Consider the following 17584-nt stretch of genomic DNA (forward strand, 5'->3'; position numbering starts at 1 on the left):
AATATTATCTTGTAAAGCTTCGGAATCATTTTCTTATGAATCGTAGACTGCCCCCAAAAATGGTTACATAAGCAAATCAAGGTCTGGTTTGTGTCATAAATTCCTTGGCGATCCATTGATATGGACTCTTTGGACATCCTGTGACTTCATTTTTTCCCTAGAGATGTCCTTCCACACTGAGTGAGGGTGTTATGAAGTCAAGCCTCAGCTGTGGTGAAGTCTCACTTCAGTTTCTTACAGGCTCTCCATGTCAGTAAACACATTTCCTAGTAAAACTGCGTCGGTCAAATCAGAGCGACCACAGGGGAGACCAAATAACAGGACTCATTAGAACAGGTTGTGTAATCACAGAAAGTCAGGAAAAGTGGGAGATGAAACAGCCAAAACCTCAGACGCTGACTTTATTTGTTTCAGCTGAGGCTCGACCAAAAGCCCAAGAACCCCAAAACTCCAATCTTAAATCAAAAGCTAAAGTAAACGTGTGGATGTGGTATGTCTAACAAATGACATACCATTCTCCCAAGGCCTCCAAGCAGCGCATCCTGCCCAGGATCAGCTCCGGATCCTCTTTGTTCATGTCGATCTTCTTGTCATAAGCCACTAGGGCGTCCTCCCACTCATGAAGCTTCTCATACCAAGTGGCTTGGATTTCCTAAAGAAAGAAATATACACACAGTAGGTAGCAGATTAAAAAAACACATACATACTTCAGTTTTAGTTTAACCTTCCCTCTCCATTTAGACAGATTGATCTATGCCTTACTGTCCACAAGGGAAAATTTGTCCAAGACACCATCACTAAACAAACCTGCTAAAACAACTAAATACACTGGCAACAATAAAAGTAATGTGAGCACCACAATTAAATTAGAAACACATAATACACATTCCAGCAAGTAAACAAACCAACATCATTATTAACACATGGACTTGATTACTTGGGAACCTGAATGATTATTGAACTTTTCCCAAAGAGAAGGAAAAGTATGTTAATCAAGTTATTGATTTTTCAAAAATAATCAAGTTTACAGTCAAAATAGTCAAATGCACAGTCAGTTTACAGTCAAAGATAGCTAAGGCAATCCATCAATGTGGCTTTATTGGCTGGATAAAGAGTTTTTGATGAGTGGGTTCTGTCATCAGCTCAGGGACCCATCAACCTTAACAACAGGGACCGCTTCCTGATGCCTTGTTGTTAAAGTAATTGAAAGGAAAAGCTTGCATCCTCCCACATTAAAGCTTTCCAAATGGTCAACTCATAAACACAGTTATTCTGCACGTCACAGTGAAGCTATTTTTAATGAGTCTTTTCTGAGCTTTTACAGAAGGCAAAAATGCTTCTCTCAAGCACAGAAAGAACCACGGATCCAGAACTACACACTCGCTAAGGTGGGGCATCAAGAAAATACTGCTCACAGTTTAGAACAAAAGCACAATCCAGTTTTGTATTTTAACATTATAAATAACATTCTAGCCCCACCCGAGAAGTAACAAATACTACACTAATGAATTGCACATATTCACAACAACATTTCCACATTTTATCACCTACCAAAGTCTGATGCACAATCGACATCCGCAAAGAACAGCAATGGACAACAAAGCTGCTTCTCTCGGCCCACTAGGGGTTTATTTCTGCTTCTAAATGATCTGATTGGATGCTGGAAAAACTATTGTTGTGCTAGAAGGAGCTAGCCTATGACTAAAGATATTCAAGCCTAAAATAGCATCTCAATGCAAAAAAGTCCTCAATGTTAATGCCTTCTACTTATGTGAAAGATACAGTAAATATAAAAATACAAATCAGAATATTTCAGATCAAAATGTGTACATTTCTTAATGGTAAAAGTAGAGACCACATCTAGTAAATCTTATAAACCGGGTTCAAAGGAGAAAAGCAAGATTCTCTTTATTTCTTATGTAATATATGTGGAAACTATGTCTGGTCATGTCCAATTCATGTCTATCATTGGACAATCATTTCATATGAAGACCAGGCCCATCCACAACTAAGATGAAATACGCCAGAGCACTGCTGGAAATACTGAGGAGCTATAAACTGTCAGCTTGTACAGGAAAGAACGCCAGAGAGAAAAAACACTTGCCTGGAGGGAAAGAGAAAATATTCAATATTTAACTTTAATAGTAGACAAACTATTACTGTTATGATAAAAGTTCTGTTTGTATTCCCAGGGATAAAGCTTTAAATCCTTTCAAAGCTTTAAAAAAGACCCAGTTGAAGAGGCACTTAAAATATTTGCAAAGTGCAGGAGAAGTCAAACATTCAGTCAATTAAAGAAAAAAACCTTCTTCTCCTTGCCCTTTGCTACAGATTAATAAGGCAGATGGCTTTTCCACATGCTGCACATTAACAACAATGTGTTCATAATGTGCAGCACATGTAAAAAAGGAAAATAACCCTAAAGATCTACCATCTCTGTGTCCAAATATGTACATGAGGAAGACATGTAGAGCAAATCATGTCCAATGCAGACCACTGGATGCTTACATGTACTGTAGGTCAAAACAGTAAAAGGAGAAATGTGGTCCGAACGTGTGTGAACTCTTGCAACCATTAGCAGTGACGAAACCAAATCCCAGATGTTGAGTTCTGTTCATCATGAAATAATATACTGTATACATCTGAATATTTGCTTCATTAGCAACATAACCAACTTCCAGGTGCCTTTTGTATATAGAAGAGAAAAAAAATGTACTCACCAGTTCACCAAAATGTTTCATTGCATATTCTAGGACTCCTGATGCCGCCTCTGGCTGCTGCAGTTTGTTGTTGATGCTGCAAGATGGAGCAAATAATCTGATAACATTAGTGTCATTTTACAGAGTCTGACCAAAAGGCCCGAGGCCATAACTTCTTCTGCTGGACAGTAAATTGTCCCAGAGATTATTGTGATTAACAATAATATTTCCATTTTGATACCATTTTCAACTAATATAATAATAATAATAATAATAATAATAATAATAATAATAATAATAATAATATGCATTATTGCTCTGACAGATTAAAAAATCATTTAATTTCTAAAAAGCATTTAACACCAGAACTGGAAAATATGTTAAATATCTAAAATAAACAAACAAAACAACAATAATTAAAATTGATTACAAAGTTGTGTAAACAGGGAAAACAGGCAAAAGTGGCAGAAAGTGCAAACTAATTGTGTTTGTAGCGTTTCTCAAAATGCCAGCTTTAAACATTGTTGTCCACATGGAAAGCTAATTTGAATGTATTGCTTATTGTAATAGGCTTACAGATTTCATTTGAGCAGTTTGATCAGTATTAGGCTAGGAGAATGAAAGCAAACATCTCTTTAAAATCAAACGTTGCATAAATTCAAATTCAGATGACAGTAGAATCAATTCAGGCTCCTGAAGAGCTACCTACAGCAGTTACACACTCATAGCAGAACCACCGCGTCTTAACAGCTGCCTCAATGTGTTTTGACACCACAAAATAAATGTTTCGTCTTCCCGCTGAGGCTTATTGTAAAAAGCAAGAATGCCTTCTGATGTTTGTCACACTGCTTCATTGGGTCACAAATTGTTTGTCAAGACACCAGAACTCCCAACTGTAAACCTTCCAGTTTACCCTCCACACACTCATTTTAACCACAAGTCTATTATATTTCCTCAAATGAAAAAGCCATGCGCAGGCCAGTCTGATACATCTGTAAAACGCAGGGAAGAGCACTAGTATACAGGCAAGCTCCTGAGGTCAGCAGGGAAAAAGTTGATAAAAGGTTATTTGAGGTTATAAGTCAAACACCTGGTTGGATGAAAGAGCAAAAACTCGCTGATATAGCACAGACAGAGCTAATATTAATATCCAAGGGAATGGTAGGAGAGAAATGGAGCAAATGGCTCCTTAAACCAACTAGAGACAATGAACAATCTCCTCTTGGTAGCTGTCAAGCTTCTGATCAATGTTGACAACCAAGGTCACATGTGAGAAGGCAAGAAGAAGATAGTTCTCAGACTGTGTTTCTTCTGAGGCAAAAACACAAGTACAGAAGCTCAGTGAAGTCTGAACAAAGGAGAAATACTCGGGATAAACTGAAATTACAAGTGGTGGGTAGACTGTGTGAGATTATCAACCATTTAGCATAATTAGCTCAGCTTCAGACTACTGTTTGCCATCATTTCACTAGCATTCTATGAACAAAGAAAAAAAATTACCAACATATTTATATATTTAACTTGTCCCTGTACCTTTTACCACTTAAAAGATGAGTCATTCAGCAGCAGCTCTAACTCACGTCCCTCCTGACCTCCCCTCTCCTAAGTGAAATTAAAGCTGCAGTATGTAACTTTGATAAAAAATATTTTTTTACATATATGTTAAAACTGTCATTATGTTGTGACAGTATGGTATAGAAATAATCTGCGAAAAAATTATTTCATCTGCCTTTTCCCAGTACTATCTAGAAACAACCAATCACAGGCAGGAGAGTTTTACTGCTGTCAATCACAATCTCGTGTGGCTGCTCACTCCATCCCCTTGCTCTGTGCTGTGCTGTAGGTAGCAATAACAATAAGTTGTTTCTCTACCATTAGCACATTTAGTAGTGAGTGAATGAGGTTGCTTGACAGCACTAAGATCCTCCTCCTGGCTCTGATTGGTTGTTTTTGGCCAGAATGTTGCATTACTTTAGCCAGTAATAGTAGTTCAGGGAGGAGGTGGAAGAGATTGATTGTTTTCACAGATTAGCTGTCTCATAACAAACTGTCACAACATGGTGACAGCTCTAACAAATATGGAGAAAACATTTTTTATTAAAGTTATGTATTGCAGCTTTAATAAAATACAACTACATAGCATTTTTTGAGAAGTCTGGATTGCTTCATGTACATTTTGCACGTTGCTTATGACTGTTGCTGGTGGGGAGGGACATTTCAGTATCTAAAACTAATAGAAAAAATGCAAGCAACCTACTTGCAAACTGTATGCTGACTGTTTCATGTAAAATTCATGAGCAGTAAATATTGTGCTAGTATCAGTATTGAGAAAAAGAAAGCAAGGCAGTTGCAAGCCTTTAAAATTGTGACGCTTTTGATGGGTAAAATAGACTTAACAGCAGCTGCGGAGGTGGGGGCGGGGGGTAATTTTTTGTCATGGGGCCCAAGATTCCTGGCGGCTCCCCTGGGTACTCCCATAAATATGTTGATGTACGATTGAGATATTTTATTATCTTGTAGTACAGTGAATACTGTATGATTCTATATACATGTCAAATTCACTTTTGAATTTCCACACACCCATTAAACATTGTATTTAGTATTAGCTAAATTTACGATACAATAAATAAATAGTCTCTTTACTGCTCTGTAGTGCTTCAGAAGAGGACTGCAGTAAATGTATCAACAATAAGACCTACTGACTACTGAGTGAATTTATAAACAATTTAACTTTATAAAAAAAGCTTTGGCAATGGCAAAAATTTTTCAAATACATTATCAATACAAACAACCTTTGATCATAGATCAACTGATATTAGCTCTAACACCTTAAAGCTGCAGTAGGTAACTTTTATTTTAAAACAAAAGGGTTTTTTTACATGTTTGATAAAACTACCATGTTGTGATAGTATAACATCAAACAGATGATCTGAGAAGAAATCAAGTTCCTCCACCTCCTCCCAGTGTTACTATTGCAGTCAACAGTAATGCACCGCTCCAACTAAAAACAACCAATCAGAGCCAGGAGGAGAGTCTTGGCACTGTCAATCACGCTCATGTGTGCAATGCTAAATATGCTTATATGTCAGATAAACAACTTGGCGTTACAGGAAAACTGTTTTTCTGTCGATATTGGCGGCTAGCCTTAGTATTCATGGCTGGCTCTGCTATTGAGAAAAAGCTGCAGCATAGCAAGCATGAGGGCAAGGGGAGGGCTGTGAGCAGCACATACTCAGGCATGACTGACAGCAGTAAGACCCTCCTCCTGGCTCCTACTGGCTGTAGAATGTAAGAGTAACTCAATGAAGAGGTGAAGGAACTCAATTTCTTCACAGATTATTTGTCTCAAATTTTAATGTCACAACATGGTGACAGTTTCAACAACGATTTTTTATAAAAGTTACATACTGCAGTGGAGAAGGAAGCTTCCCACAAACGTAAACATCAAGTGTGTTAAAACTGCAGTGGAGATGGAAGATCACACCACCTTATTCTCAACGTCACCAAAACAAAAGAAATCAGTGAAGAAGATCCGCATCACAGCTGCCAGCCAATCATGGCTGACCAATGAAACTGGAAGTTCTGAGGGAAGGAAATGGAGCATGCTCAATGTGGGATACTGAGTGAATGCTGGAAAGACATACTGATTCAGTAATGTCAAAAATATATTCATTCATATACTGTTAAATCATATATTGTTCTTTACTCCATTAAAGAATACCAACTCTGTGCTGTATCTTCTTTCATTTTTGAAGTTTCAAGTTGTTCTACTGTATTCAACATTTTTAATTTTGGGAGGGATTACCATTATAAAATGTCAATATCAATCAACTATTTTTCATATGCTAAATTACAAAAAACAAACTTCTAAAGGTTTTCACACAAATACATGCTTGGTCTCTAACATGACTAGAGAAAGTGCAGAGGGATAACAAAAAAGGATTTTTGGATTATACATAGAATATTTTGTTCTTTTGTTTTTGATCAAATAAGTTTAAGAAGCAGGTAAAGAAATTGAAGCACACTGAATGCAGACGTGAAAAGAAAGTTAATTCACATAAAATTTTGTTTTAATTTTTCATTTTATTTTGTTTGGATAAAAACTTATATGAACTCATACATGCATTATTAACCAATTGCTCCTACTCCATGCTGAATGGAAAAACTACAGACGCAGTGTGACACTTGTTCCCATTGTAGGAACCAATCATGCAAAAACTAGTCAGAATGCAATCAATAATAAGATGCGCTCATATTTATGAGAAAACAAGTCAACCAACTTGTTGACTTGTGGAGAGAGGCCACTAAGAGGCAGAATTAAGAACGGATGACATCAGCGTTCAGAGCCAATTCTCAAACGAAAACTGAAAAAACAAGCCATGAATTAATGAATTGAAAAACAATCTCACTTGTTGAGCCGGACATTTGTAAAAGAATGACTGAGTTTTGACAGGAAATTATACTAGACTACTAATGTTGGTAAGAAACAGACATGACTAATGAAGGCTCATTCTTTTCTAATAAAAACAAGCCAATAAAAAATAAACTGAAACAGAAAAAGAAATCAGAGAAACTAAATCCTTGAGTCATTTAAGCATAAATCTGGTTTCCTTGAAGAGCTTAAATCTTCCAACTGCAGCCAATTTTCACTCCCAAACTGTTGGGATCTGCTACATACAGTATTTGGCATAAAATAATCATTAAAAAAAATCATATTAACTATTGATAATTTTATTGAGTACACCATACAAAATGTGCACCTGACACCAAATTTGTACATTAACTGTTTTAAAAACCACCTAACCATTTTTTTAAATTTTTTTTTTGCTCACTGACATTAGTTTAAATTAAACTTTTCCAGTTTTACGTCAGTTAGAATACTGGTTTGGAATATTGTATCAGTATTCCAAACGCAAGGTTAGTTAGATATTTAGAGATTTGGACATCCTTAACGAGCTTCTTCCAATAGTTTAATGAAATTATGAAAAATTCAGTCTGTTCTTTTCTCAAGATGCCATGAAATCTGTAAAGTGCAGCAGTCCCTCCCATAGCATGACGTTTCCTTCTCCATACTTCACTGATAGGATGGTGCTCTGTGGCTCCAAATGTAATGACAGTCATTATGGAAAAAATGCCTGAACTGTAGTGTCATCAGACCACACATAAACCTGTCATCATTTTTTGGATGATAATTTGTCCCAGAAGTTGTAACAATAATGTTATTATTGTTACAATAATATTGTTGTTTTGAGATCATTTTCAGGTAATTTAATGGTAATGGCAAAATAACCCATGAACATATTCTCAGAAATTAATAAACTTTAAATTCTAATAAAGATTTAACATTGGAAGTAGAAGACATTTTAAATATCCAAGATAATTAAACAGAAACAATAAAATGAATTATGAAGCAGCAGCAGCAGAAGACTGAAGACTTCATCATCCAGGTTTTGTAAGAAAAAGAGAGAAACGATAAAAATGATAAATCATGCAAATGGAAATATAAGCTTGTTTTGATTGACCTGCGATTAATTGATTTATTTCGTACTGTGACAGACCTAACCAGAGGACATCTCCAAAAGTTAAGGTTCAGTTATTCCAAGAGTTCTTTAGCAAACTGTAATGTAGCTTGTTTATGTTGCTCTAAGATTTGTAGTATCTTCCTGTGAGGATTTGGGTTTTCTGTGTTCTTATTTAGTTCCTGTCCACCCCTTGATTGATCCCAGCTGTGTCCTGTTTCCCCTGATTACCTTCCCTGTGTATCTAATCCCACCTGTGTCCCCTGCTCCCTGTCGGATACTGGCAATGTGTTTACCGTCCTGTCGTGCTTTTGTTTAGCACTACCAGTGTCTGTGTTTATCTTGTCTCATCGCTCACCTGTGCTGCCTGGATTTTCTGTACACTATATCATTAATATCATCATTCATTCTACAAACCTGAGTCCACCGCATCTACCTCACTACCTATAACCACAACTTATGACAGAAGGACCCAACCAAAAGTAAAGGTCAGGCTCGCGACAAGAAAAGATAAGAAGAAAGAAGAAAAAACTACAAATGGACCCAGGAACTTGGACCGCCTTATGTGGGTGGTCAGAAATTTCATCAACACTATGGCTCAACCCTGCTCTGTCCAGACACACTTTGAGGCGGCCACAAATTGTCTCATTGTTCTGCAGAACTCGTCTCCTCGTCTCCCATGGATGCACTTGACAGAGCTGATGGAGAAAGCAGATTAGCACAGCCAGGCAGCGCTAGCAATGATTATCGGGGACCCACTGCCACCTAAGACAGATATCTTGGTTTTCTGCTCCTCCTCCACAGCTCCAATCACCCCTGTGTCACAAGGACCAGCCGCACCTCCAGCCCCAGTAAGCGGGCCACCAGCCGCAGTAAGTGCTCCTTCTGAGTCCCTCAGGACTCCGTCCAAGACCCCCAGCGAGTCTCCGTATGCTCTCCCAGCGCCCGATCCAAGCCTGCCCGAGCTCACTGAGCATAGCCTCCACGAGCCCGAGCTGCCAGAACCAGCGGCTAACTCACCTGGACCACCGCTGCTTCCTTGTGGGTCCGTGCGGTCACCTGGCTGCAAGCATCCGCCTCTACGTGGGTCCGTGCCACCCGGCCGCCCGCCTCTGCCTCTTTGTGGGCCCAGCTGGCCTTTGGGCCACCTGCCTCCGAATCTTCGTGGGTCTAGCCGGTCTCAGGGCCGCCCGCCTCCACCTCTTCATGGGTAAAGAGGGCCTCAGGGCCGATCGCCTCCACCCTTCGTGGGTCCAGCCGGCCTCAGGGCAGACTGCCTCCGCCTCTTCATGGGACTTGCCCCCTGCTCCGTTGCCGGCCTCTGGACCCGCCACCATGGGTCTGCCTCCTTCGTCGCCACCTGCTGGGATTTTTGTGGCAGGCCCCGTCCTGACCGCTTTGTTTACTTTTGGACTGAGGTTGTTTTTTTTTTTTGTTTCCTTGTCTGTAGACTCTGGCCCCCTGTCAGGTACCCCTCCGCCCACCTTTGTTGGGTTGTTTTTTTGTTGTGGACTGAGTTTGTTTTCTTTGTGTTTATTTGGACTCTGACGCTCTGTCTGGCGTCCATCTGCCCACCCTAGTTGGGTTGTTTTTGTTTTGGGCATCTTGAAGCTGCCCTTGAGGGGGCTGTACTGTGACAATTTGGGTTTTCTGTGTGTTTATTTAGTTCCTGTGTCATCTTGTCCACCCCTTGATTGATCCCAGCTGTGTCCTGTTTTCCCTGATTACCTTCCTGTGTATTTAATCCCACCTGTGTCCCCTGCTCTCTGTCGGATCCTAGTCGTGTCTTTACCATTGTGTTGTGCTTTTGTTTAGTACCACCAATGCTGCCAGTGTATGAGTTTGCCTTGTCTCATCGCTCACCTTTGCTGCCTGGATTCTCTGTACACTTCCTCAATAAAATCATAATTCGTTCTACAAACCTGGGTCCACCGCGTCTACCTCACCACCTCTAACCGCAACTTATGACACTTCCTTTGTGAGTCACCATGTATGAATTTGTTCTACTGTGGGTAATCATACTTTCTTACTAGCTCCAGTCAACACTTTACAAGGCATTTCTGCATTGTTCTGGACTGGTTACAGGTTTGGGATATAAAGAGTGAGAACAAAAAGAGGAAGTAAAAGAAAACAAAACAGCAAAAGTAGCACCTGTGAAAATTAGACTTGTGGGGGAAAAGCAGACATGTTAAGAAGCTCCTGAGACATGGACCAAGTTATTGCATGCGTGTGAACAATAAACTATAAGCACATTGGGACTCTGCTCTAACAGGCACCTCCAGGGAGCTTCACCTTCCGGTCAAAAGGTCAGCAGAACAAAAAGTCTCCAGCAGTCCAAGAAGGAAAAAAGACCCAACGTTCACCTCGTTGGAATGCTGTTATTGCTATGGTGAAACAGATGCACAAACTGAAGCTTTAAACATCACATTTTGAAAACAGATGTAGAGTATCATTGATACGTTTGTTTCATAGAGCCATGTCTGCTGATTTTTGCCTTGAAAGATGGAAAAAAACAGCAGACACTAACTTATTCTTTACAAATTGGATAGTGACTGAAAGCTGCATTTACTGTATGTATCTTGAAACCAAATGAAAGTCATTCTAAATGCATAAAGACACAAGACAAAATTACACTTATTCCTATATCCAAAGCCAAACAAAATTAACTGGCAACAAAATTGAAAAAAGATCAAACAGAACCCTCTAAATGTTGGCACAAGTGGCTTTTGTTCCAACCGGTTAATGTCTCGGAGTCACGAAATCTCTCTCCGAGGCAAAGTTAAAGGGCAGCGGCGCTTACACCAGAAAGCTATTCACAAAGGAGAGCACTGAGTCAGTCCTCTTACTCTGTACTGTTGTTTGTCCCAGCTTTTGGGGTTTATAGGATGGCACATGGACAGGAACAACTTGAGTATTCAGTACAGGACAACAGACAACAGCTGGCAGCCATGCCTGGCTTAGACGACCAGACTTCTGGATGGCCTTGCAGTGTCTGAAGTCTACCACTCTTAAAACTGGAGGATACACCACCACATACCATGGCCGTCATTACTGACAGTATGGAACAGTTTATTTTACTTCTAAACGTGACCAGCTTTAACAGGGATACTGAAGACTGCTTAGGGTATTATTTTGAAACTTTACAGCAATTTGGCTGATTGCCTCCAGTGTCCAAGTCCGAGGTGAATGATGATTTTATAATGCCTTATAAACGTAGCACTACATGTTATTTTCCACTCTTGATGACTTTCCAGATGAGAAAATTGTAAATAACCTTCTAGCCCGAACGTTTACAGCAGAGTTACCATTTTACTATTATAGCTCATACACTGTCATTACATCCAACAGTTTTAGATGCCCACTGGACTTACAGGATTTATAGCTGTTCACTGTATAAAGTGAGGGTACCTTTTAAAAAAAATCTCAAGATTGAACGGCCAGTTAAAGGTTGTGTCATGGCACAAACTGATGCACAACAACTTCCTGCCTCGTTCAGGTAGGTATCATCATGCTACCAACATGCTACCAACATGCTATCATCATGCTACTATCATGTTACCAACATGCTGCCATCATAGTACAATCATGTTACCATCATGCTACCAACATGACAGTATGATGGCAACATCATGCTATCATGATGTTAACATAATTTGTTAATGTTTGTTAACTTAACATTAACAAAGACACAGCGGGACGGATCATCCGGGAAATGATGGACAGAGATGATGGCCATCATGCTGCCATCATGTACATTCATGCTACCAACATACTGCCAACATTCTGTCATCAAGCTACCATCATGTTACCAACATGCTACCAACATGCCATCATCATGTTACCATCACGCTAACATTATGCTACCAACATGCAGTGATGGCATAGTTTGTCATGATTTGGTGGTGAGGCAGAGGCAGCAGACCCACGGTAAGATGAATAAAAAGGTTTAATAATGAAAACAATAATCCAGGGAATCCAAAACACAAAGTCCAGACAGCACACAGGAGCGGATGCAGGAGCTCACAAACAGTGACAACTGGTACTGGACAAACACGACGAGGACCCGACAAGGAACAAAGAACACAGGTGGGGTTAAATACACAGAGGGTAATCAAGGAGACAAGAAACACCTGGAAACAATCAAAGGGAGACAGGATAACACGGAGACTCAGAGAGACAGAAACTCAAAATAAACACAGATAAGGAACAGATCCCGACATAGTTACTTTGAAAAAGTAACTTTAATCGGATTACTGATTACTCCTTGAAAAAGTAACTTTGTTAGATTACTGATTACTTGATTTGGAAAGTAACTAAGTGACTGATTCAGTGCTCTCCTTTGTTACATTAAAAGTTATTTTTTAGTTACTTTCAGCAGCTGTTGACAATAATGTTCCACCACCTGTGAAAATTACATTGAGCTTTGCCAATACTTAATTGCAAGTTACTGTATGATGGTAATATCAACTATGTGTATCCACTTATAAGGTTGAACTGAATGGAAGATTGTTTAGTTGTTAAAAAGAGTACAAAAAAAACTTCAGTAATTTTTGCGTGTTTTTGTGTGTTTCACCATTGTCTGGAAAACACTAAATAGGATTTTAGAGTTCCCCCCTCCATGGGGGGGGGGGGGACATAACAATAATTATTCATTATTGTTACCTGTAAATATATGTACATAACTGTTTTATTTTTGTTCTTTGAGGTTTTTAAGTCATTTTATTTTCACTCTGGATTTTAGTGTGTAATTATTATTTTTTTTGATCGGTTGCTTTTATAAAAACCCAAATAATGAATAATAATTATTCTGTAACACAGAACGCAGGTTCTGTGCTACAGCCCTGCGTTTGCTGTCAGCGCGCAGCGCTCCTCCTGCAGCTCTATAACTCGGCTGGCCCGCTGCACAGATTTGTGACACTTTCCTTAATATTAATGATTATAATGGCGCTTAGTTGCTCACCTCTACGGACACGTTCATTCATGGCTGTTTTCACGTTTAATACTCTGTGCAGATTAGTCTCAATGTTTGCAGTTTTCCGGAGGGCAACTCAAAGCTCGATCATTCACAGCAAATACATTTAACTTTACATTAACAAAGACACAGCGGGACGGATCATCCGGGAAATGATGGACAGGGAGAGCCTGACTAAAACTTTCTGTATGTCAGACAAATTCTGGGGCTCATTATGTGTCTCTGCTTATTTCAAAACCCTGCTTATTTCAATTTTCATGTTCAAAATCAAGCCCAAAAAAGCACAACCTGCGACTCATTAAATTTGCAAGCAACTTTAGAAAAAACAAGCCCAAAACTGCTTATAATAATCGGACTTGACGACAAAAACTCAAAATAGTGTCTGGTTTTTCAGCAACAAAATGCACATTTCTCTCCTCCCTCCATGGTTTACATTTTTGTCAAAGTGATTAGCTGCTGCTGTTGCATAGAAACGGCGTGTAGAGAAAATAACATTACATTACAAAAGACAAATAGTAACGCACAGTCATTTGGGTAAGTAATTTTAATCTGATTACTAGTTTTGATATAGTAACGCGTTAGATTAGTTACTGACAAAAGTGGCCCGATGTCAGTAACTGGCCCGTTACTGACATCACTGTCAACACGATACCATCAAGTTACCAACATGCTACCATCAAGCTACAATCATTCTACCGACATACCATCACACTACCAACATGATGACAGCATGATTATATCATGCTACCAACATGGTATGGTGTTATTGGGCTAACAAATTCAATTATTTCAAAAATGTTCCACTTGCTTTCAGTCAATCAAAAGAATATATCCCCAAAAGTCTCGGGTGTGGTTAGTAAAGCTGAACTCCATAATTATTTTCTGATTGAGGGGAATGGTTAAAGACTGCTTCTTATGTTCATTGTTATTTTTTGGATTACCTTGGAACAATTAGGTGTAGTTAGAAAGCAGAAATATTTTTTTTCACTCCACAGGATATAATCCAAGCTTTTCTGATTGGCTCGGGCTTGACCTCACCAGACATAATTTACTTCTCTGCTGAGAGCTTGGCTCCTGTACTCTCTGTCTGACTGAAAAATGTTTTTCCCCAGAGTATTTTGGGACACAAGAGTGCTTTTAGCCACATTACATTTACATACTTTTAGTCTGTTCACACAAAATAGATGACAGCTGTAATTATCAAAGCATGAGCAACAGCTCTGCTTTACGGGCAAAGGAAAAGACTTATGCAATGGAAAATGTCTAGTGTTTTTGAGGAAGTAATTTTAACAATGGAGGTTTGGTGAAAGTTGCAGGTCTACCTCCAGCAAGAGCCTTATACTCTTCATACAGACCATGATGGAACTTGAGCATAGAGGGAATCGTGATTAAGATGCTGTTGCAAGGACAAAAAAAAAGTGCTCGACATAAAGGTGTCAGTAACTGGAACTGAACTAATACTAAATGACAGAGTCCAGGCAAAGGAATCCCTCCGGAGAGAACTGCTGGCAGTCGGATGTGACTCAAACAGAAGGTAGAGTCATAAGAGAATCCAGGAAGGAAAGTGATCTTCAGTTTACCAAGAAGCACTGACACACATAAACGCCTTAAGGTTAAGAATTATAGGAATACCTTGAGATCAATGGATAGTCATATTAACTAAATTCAAATATGAAGCAGAGCCCTCCTATTTTCTGTTTCTCAGATTAAAGATACCTTTTGAAAATAACACCCCTCAAGAAGGTGCAAAACATAATTTTCATTAAGACCATATTTCAGCATTACCTGTTTTTTATTGGTCTTGTGTAATATTCTAATTTCAAATGTTGTGTTTTCATGCCCACTAAGAGGAAAACCATCATAATTCACAGAAATAAAGGTTTTCAAATATTTATCGGTGTGTAAGGAATCTATATTTTGTTTACGTTAGAGATAAAGTTCCTGAAATAAATTAGGCTTTTTTAAAATATTCGAACTTAGTGAAGTGGTGTGAAAAAGCTTGATGGATATCAGCCATTTTATTTATTGGCTAGGTGTCAATAAAATAGAAGCTTTTTTTTAGTTATACAGTATCTTAAATTGTTCTGGTTCTGTCACCATTTTACATGATCTCATAAAAGAAAACAGGACGGTTCCAGAAGAACCTGCTCAAAATGCCCACACTGTTTTTTCCACATACTGGCAACGGTTTACCACCATTTACATTGTTGCATAATGTAAATAGTTTTCCGATCTCTCTTGCAACTTCTTTACTTACAACTAGCAAAGCACTCATAAGCTGTCAAGTCCTTATACTTCAGTTTATTCCCAGTCTCCTGTCCTCCACGTCAAAAGCACCAGAAAAATGAATTGCTCTATGACTCTATGAAGTCATAGTCACTGTGTGATGTTCGTCTAAAATAAATCACTTCATAAACACAAATTATTACATTGATTGTAAAAACATTTTTTAAATAGTTTTAGGCTTTATACTATACCTTATTACAGGTCTTTGAGCAGATCATAGCCTTAAAAACTAGCTATAGACCTAAAAACAAATTTAAATGTTTGAACTGATAAAGTTTATTGTTATTCTTAATTTGGCATGTTTCATGCTCACTTATTGTTCCTTCGTTGTTAGTCATCTTTTATACATTGAGGTTTACAGTTGCGTACAAATTATAAATATGCAAATTAGATCATGGTATCACTGAAAAAATTACTGCCATTTCAGTTGCCAACTGAGGAGTTGGCAACTGTGATGCTGTAATGCCAGATGCAAATTTCTGATTGTATATACACGTGTATATGTATATATATATATCTATATATACACATCGTGTGCATATGTATATACATGTGTGAGTCTTTATAGAAACAAATGTGCATATTGTTTAAACTTTTACAATATGTAGAGTTTAAAAATTCCAAACGTGTTGTACACATGTGGCCTAGATATCTGGAGATTATCAGAAACGATGACATAGAGGCCAGCTTTGTTCATGCCCATGACTGCTTTTGTCCAAGAAGCCCCATCAAAAATGCAGGCATTTTTGTGCATGTGTGTTTGCTCTCATCTGTCTCCATTCACTCTGTTTCTCTCTACAATAAACCTCTAATGCTGAAAAGAAGAAGCTAAAGACTGAAAAAAAGTGTTGTTTTGGTAGATTTTTTTGCCAAGCACTGCTTGAACCATGCCCACGATTTTCTTCTGAATTTTGAATCCACATTGTTGCCACCTGCTGGTACAAAATACATTATAGTGTTTTTGGGTAGAAATCTGTAAAGTTTAGCATCTAACCAATTCTGAAATTACTGGCTACAGAAAATGAATACATGCATCTTTATAAGTAAACGAGAAGTTAAATGGACTTAAGTTTTTAAAAGCGAAAAAAAAAAACAGTAAGGAAAAAAGGAGAAAATGAAACACCAGTGACCCTTTGTAAAAAAAAAAAAGAAAAAAAAAAAAGTGGCCAGCAACATTTAGGGAACATAGAGTCTTGGAAAAAGAAGGAGACCACATCCAAATATTTACTGCCAATTCTGTGAGACGTCAACACAATGGAAGCACACTTGTTTTGTAATCCTTAGGAAAATGAATAGTCATTATTTTGTCCTCTTGAAGTAGTTTCCATGATACAAATTTGATGCATTATGGATGTTTGGTGTATAATCATTGTTTCTTTCTATCAAAGTGTTAGAAGACAGAGACACAAATAAAGCATTCTGATGTTAGAAACATGAGGTTTCTGCTTATGTAATATTTCATAAAACATTTGGGCAATAAATGACAACCTGGTATCAACCAGATGTCCCTTTCATGTTACAAAGCACTATTGTTACCCCTCATTCTCTCAAGATGTTGTAGCTTTTGACAGTTTATTTAACGGACCACATCTGAAGCCAAACATTTAAGATCATATTCAGAATCTACTAAATGACAAAAAAGAAAATGTAAGTAGAAAAAGAAACTATAATATAAAGATGCATTTTCTGCCACAATACATTCATAGCCCTTTGTTGTTATGAATAAATAGCTATGAATTAATTTTAACTGCACCATCAAACCAAAGATAATAACTTTGGGCATGTCAGAGAAGGTGGGATGAGAAGAAAAGAAAACTTAAGAAAGCATGAAGGTGTTTTTTCTTCCAACACTCAGTGAAAGGCACAGTAGAGACTTTTAAGAGAAAAAACTCAAGAGGTAGTAATTTTACAAACATTGTTATTAATCTTAAATAACAAGGTAAGCTGGGGATGTGGAGGTTGAAACAGCAGAAACAACATGCTCTGCTTTCAGCGCTGCTTTGTATTCTGTCCAAACACAAGTGTTAGAAAATATAACTCCTACTGGCAATTGCAAAAATCATACAGTGTTTAATCAAGTGAGCATTTTTAAAAAAAATTATTTTTAA

The 17584-nt window shown here is 38.2% G+C and overlaps 1 protein-coding gene across 2 annotated transcripts in view; it reads right to left on the reverse strand.

The window, feature by feature from the left end:
- Positions 1-17584, reverse strand: part of mtor (mechanistic target of rapamycin kinase) — a 147903-nt gene that overhangs the window by 68114 nt on the left and 62205 nt on the right. For both annotated transcript variants that reach the window (XM_028021230.1, XM_028021223.1), the window contains exons 29-30: positions 2721-2796; positions 513-652 (exon numbers count right to left, since the gene is read on the reverse strand). In XM_028021230.1, coding sequence (XP_027877031.1) covers positions 513-652; positions 2721-2796 — 216 coding nt within the window. The remainder of the gene's footprint in view (positions 1-512; positions 653-2720; positions 2797-17584) is intronic.

This window comes from Xiphophorus couchianus, chromosome 1 (genome assembly GCF_001444195.1).
Source record: "Xiphophorus couchianus chromosome 1, X_couchianus-1.0, whole genome shotgun sequence".
Lineage (NCBI taxonomy): Eukaryota > Metazoa > Chordata > Actinopteri > Cyprinodontiformes > Poeciliidae > Xiphophorus > Xiphophorus couchianus.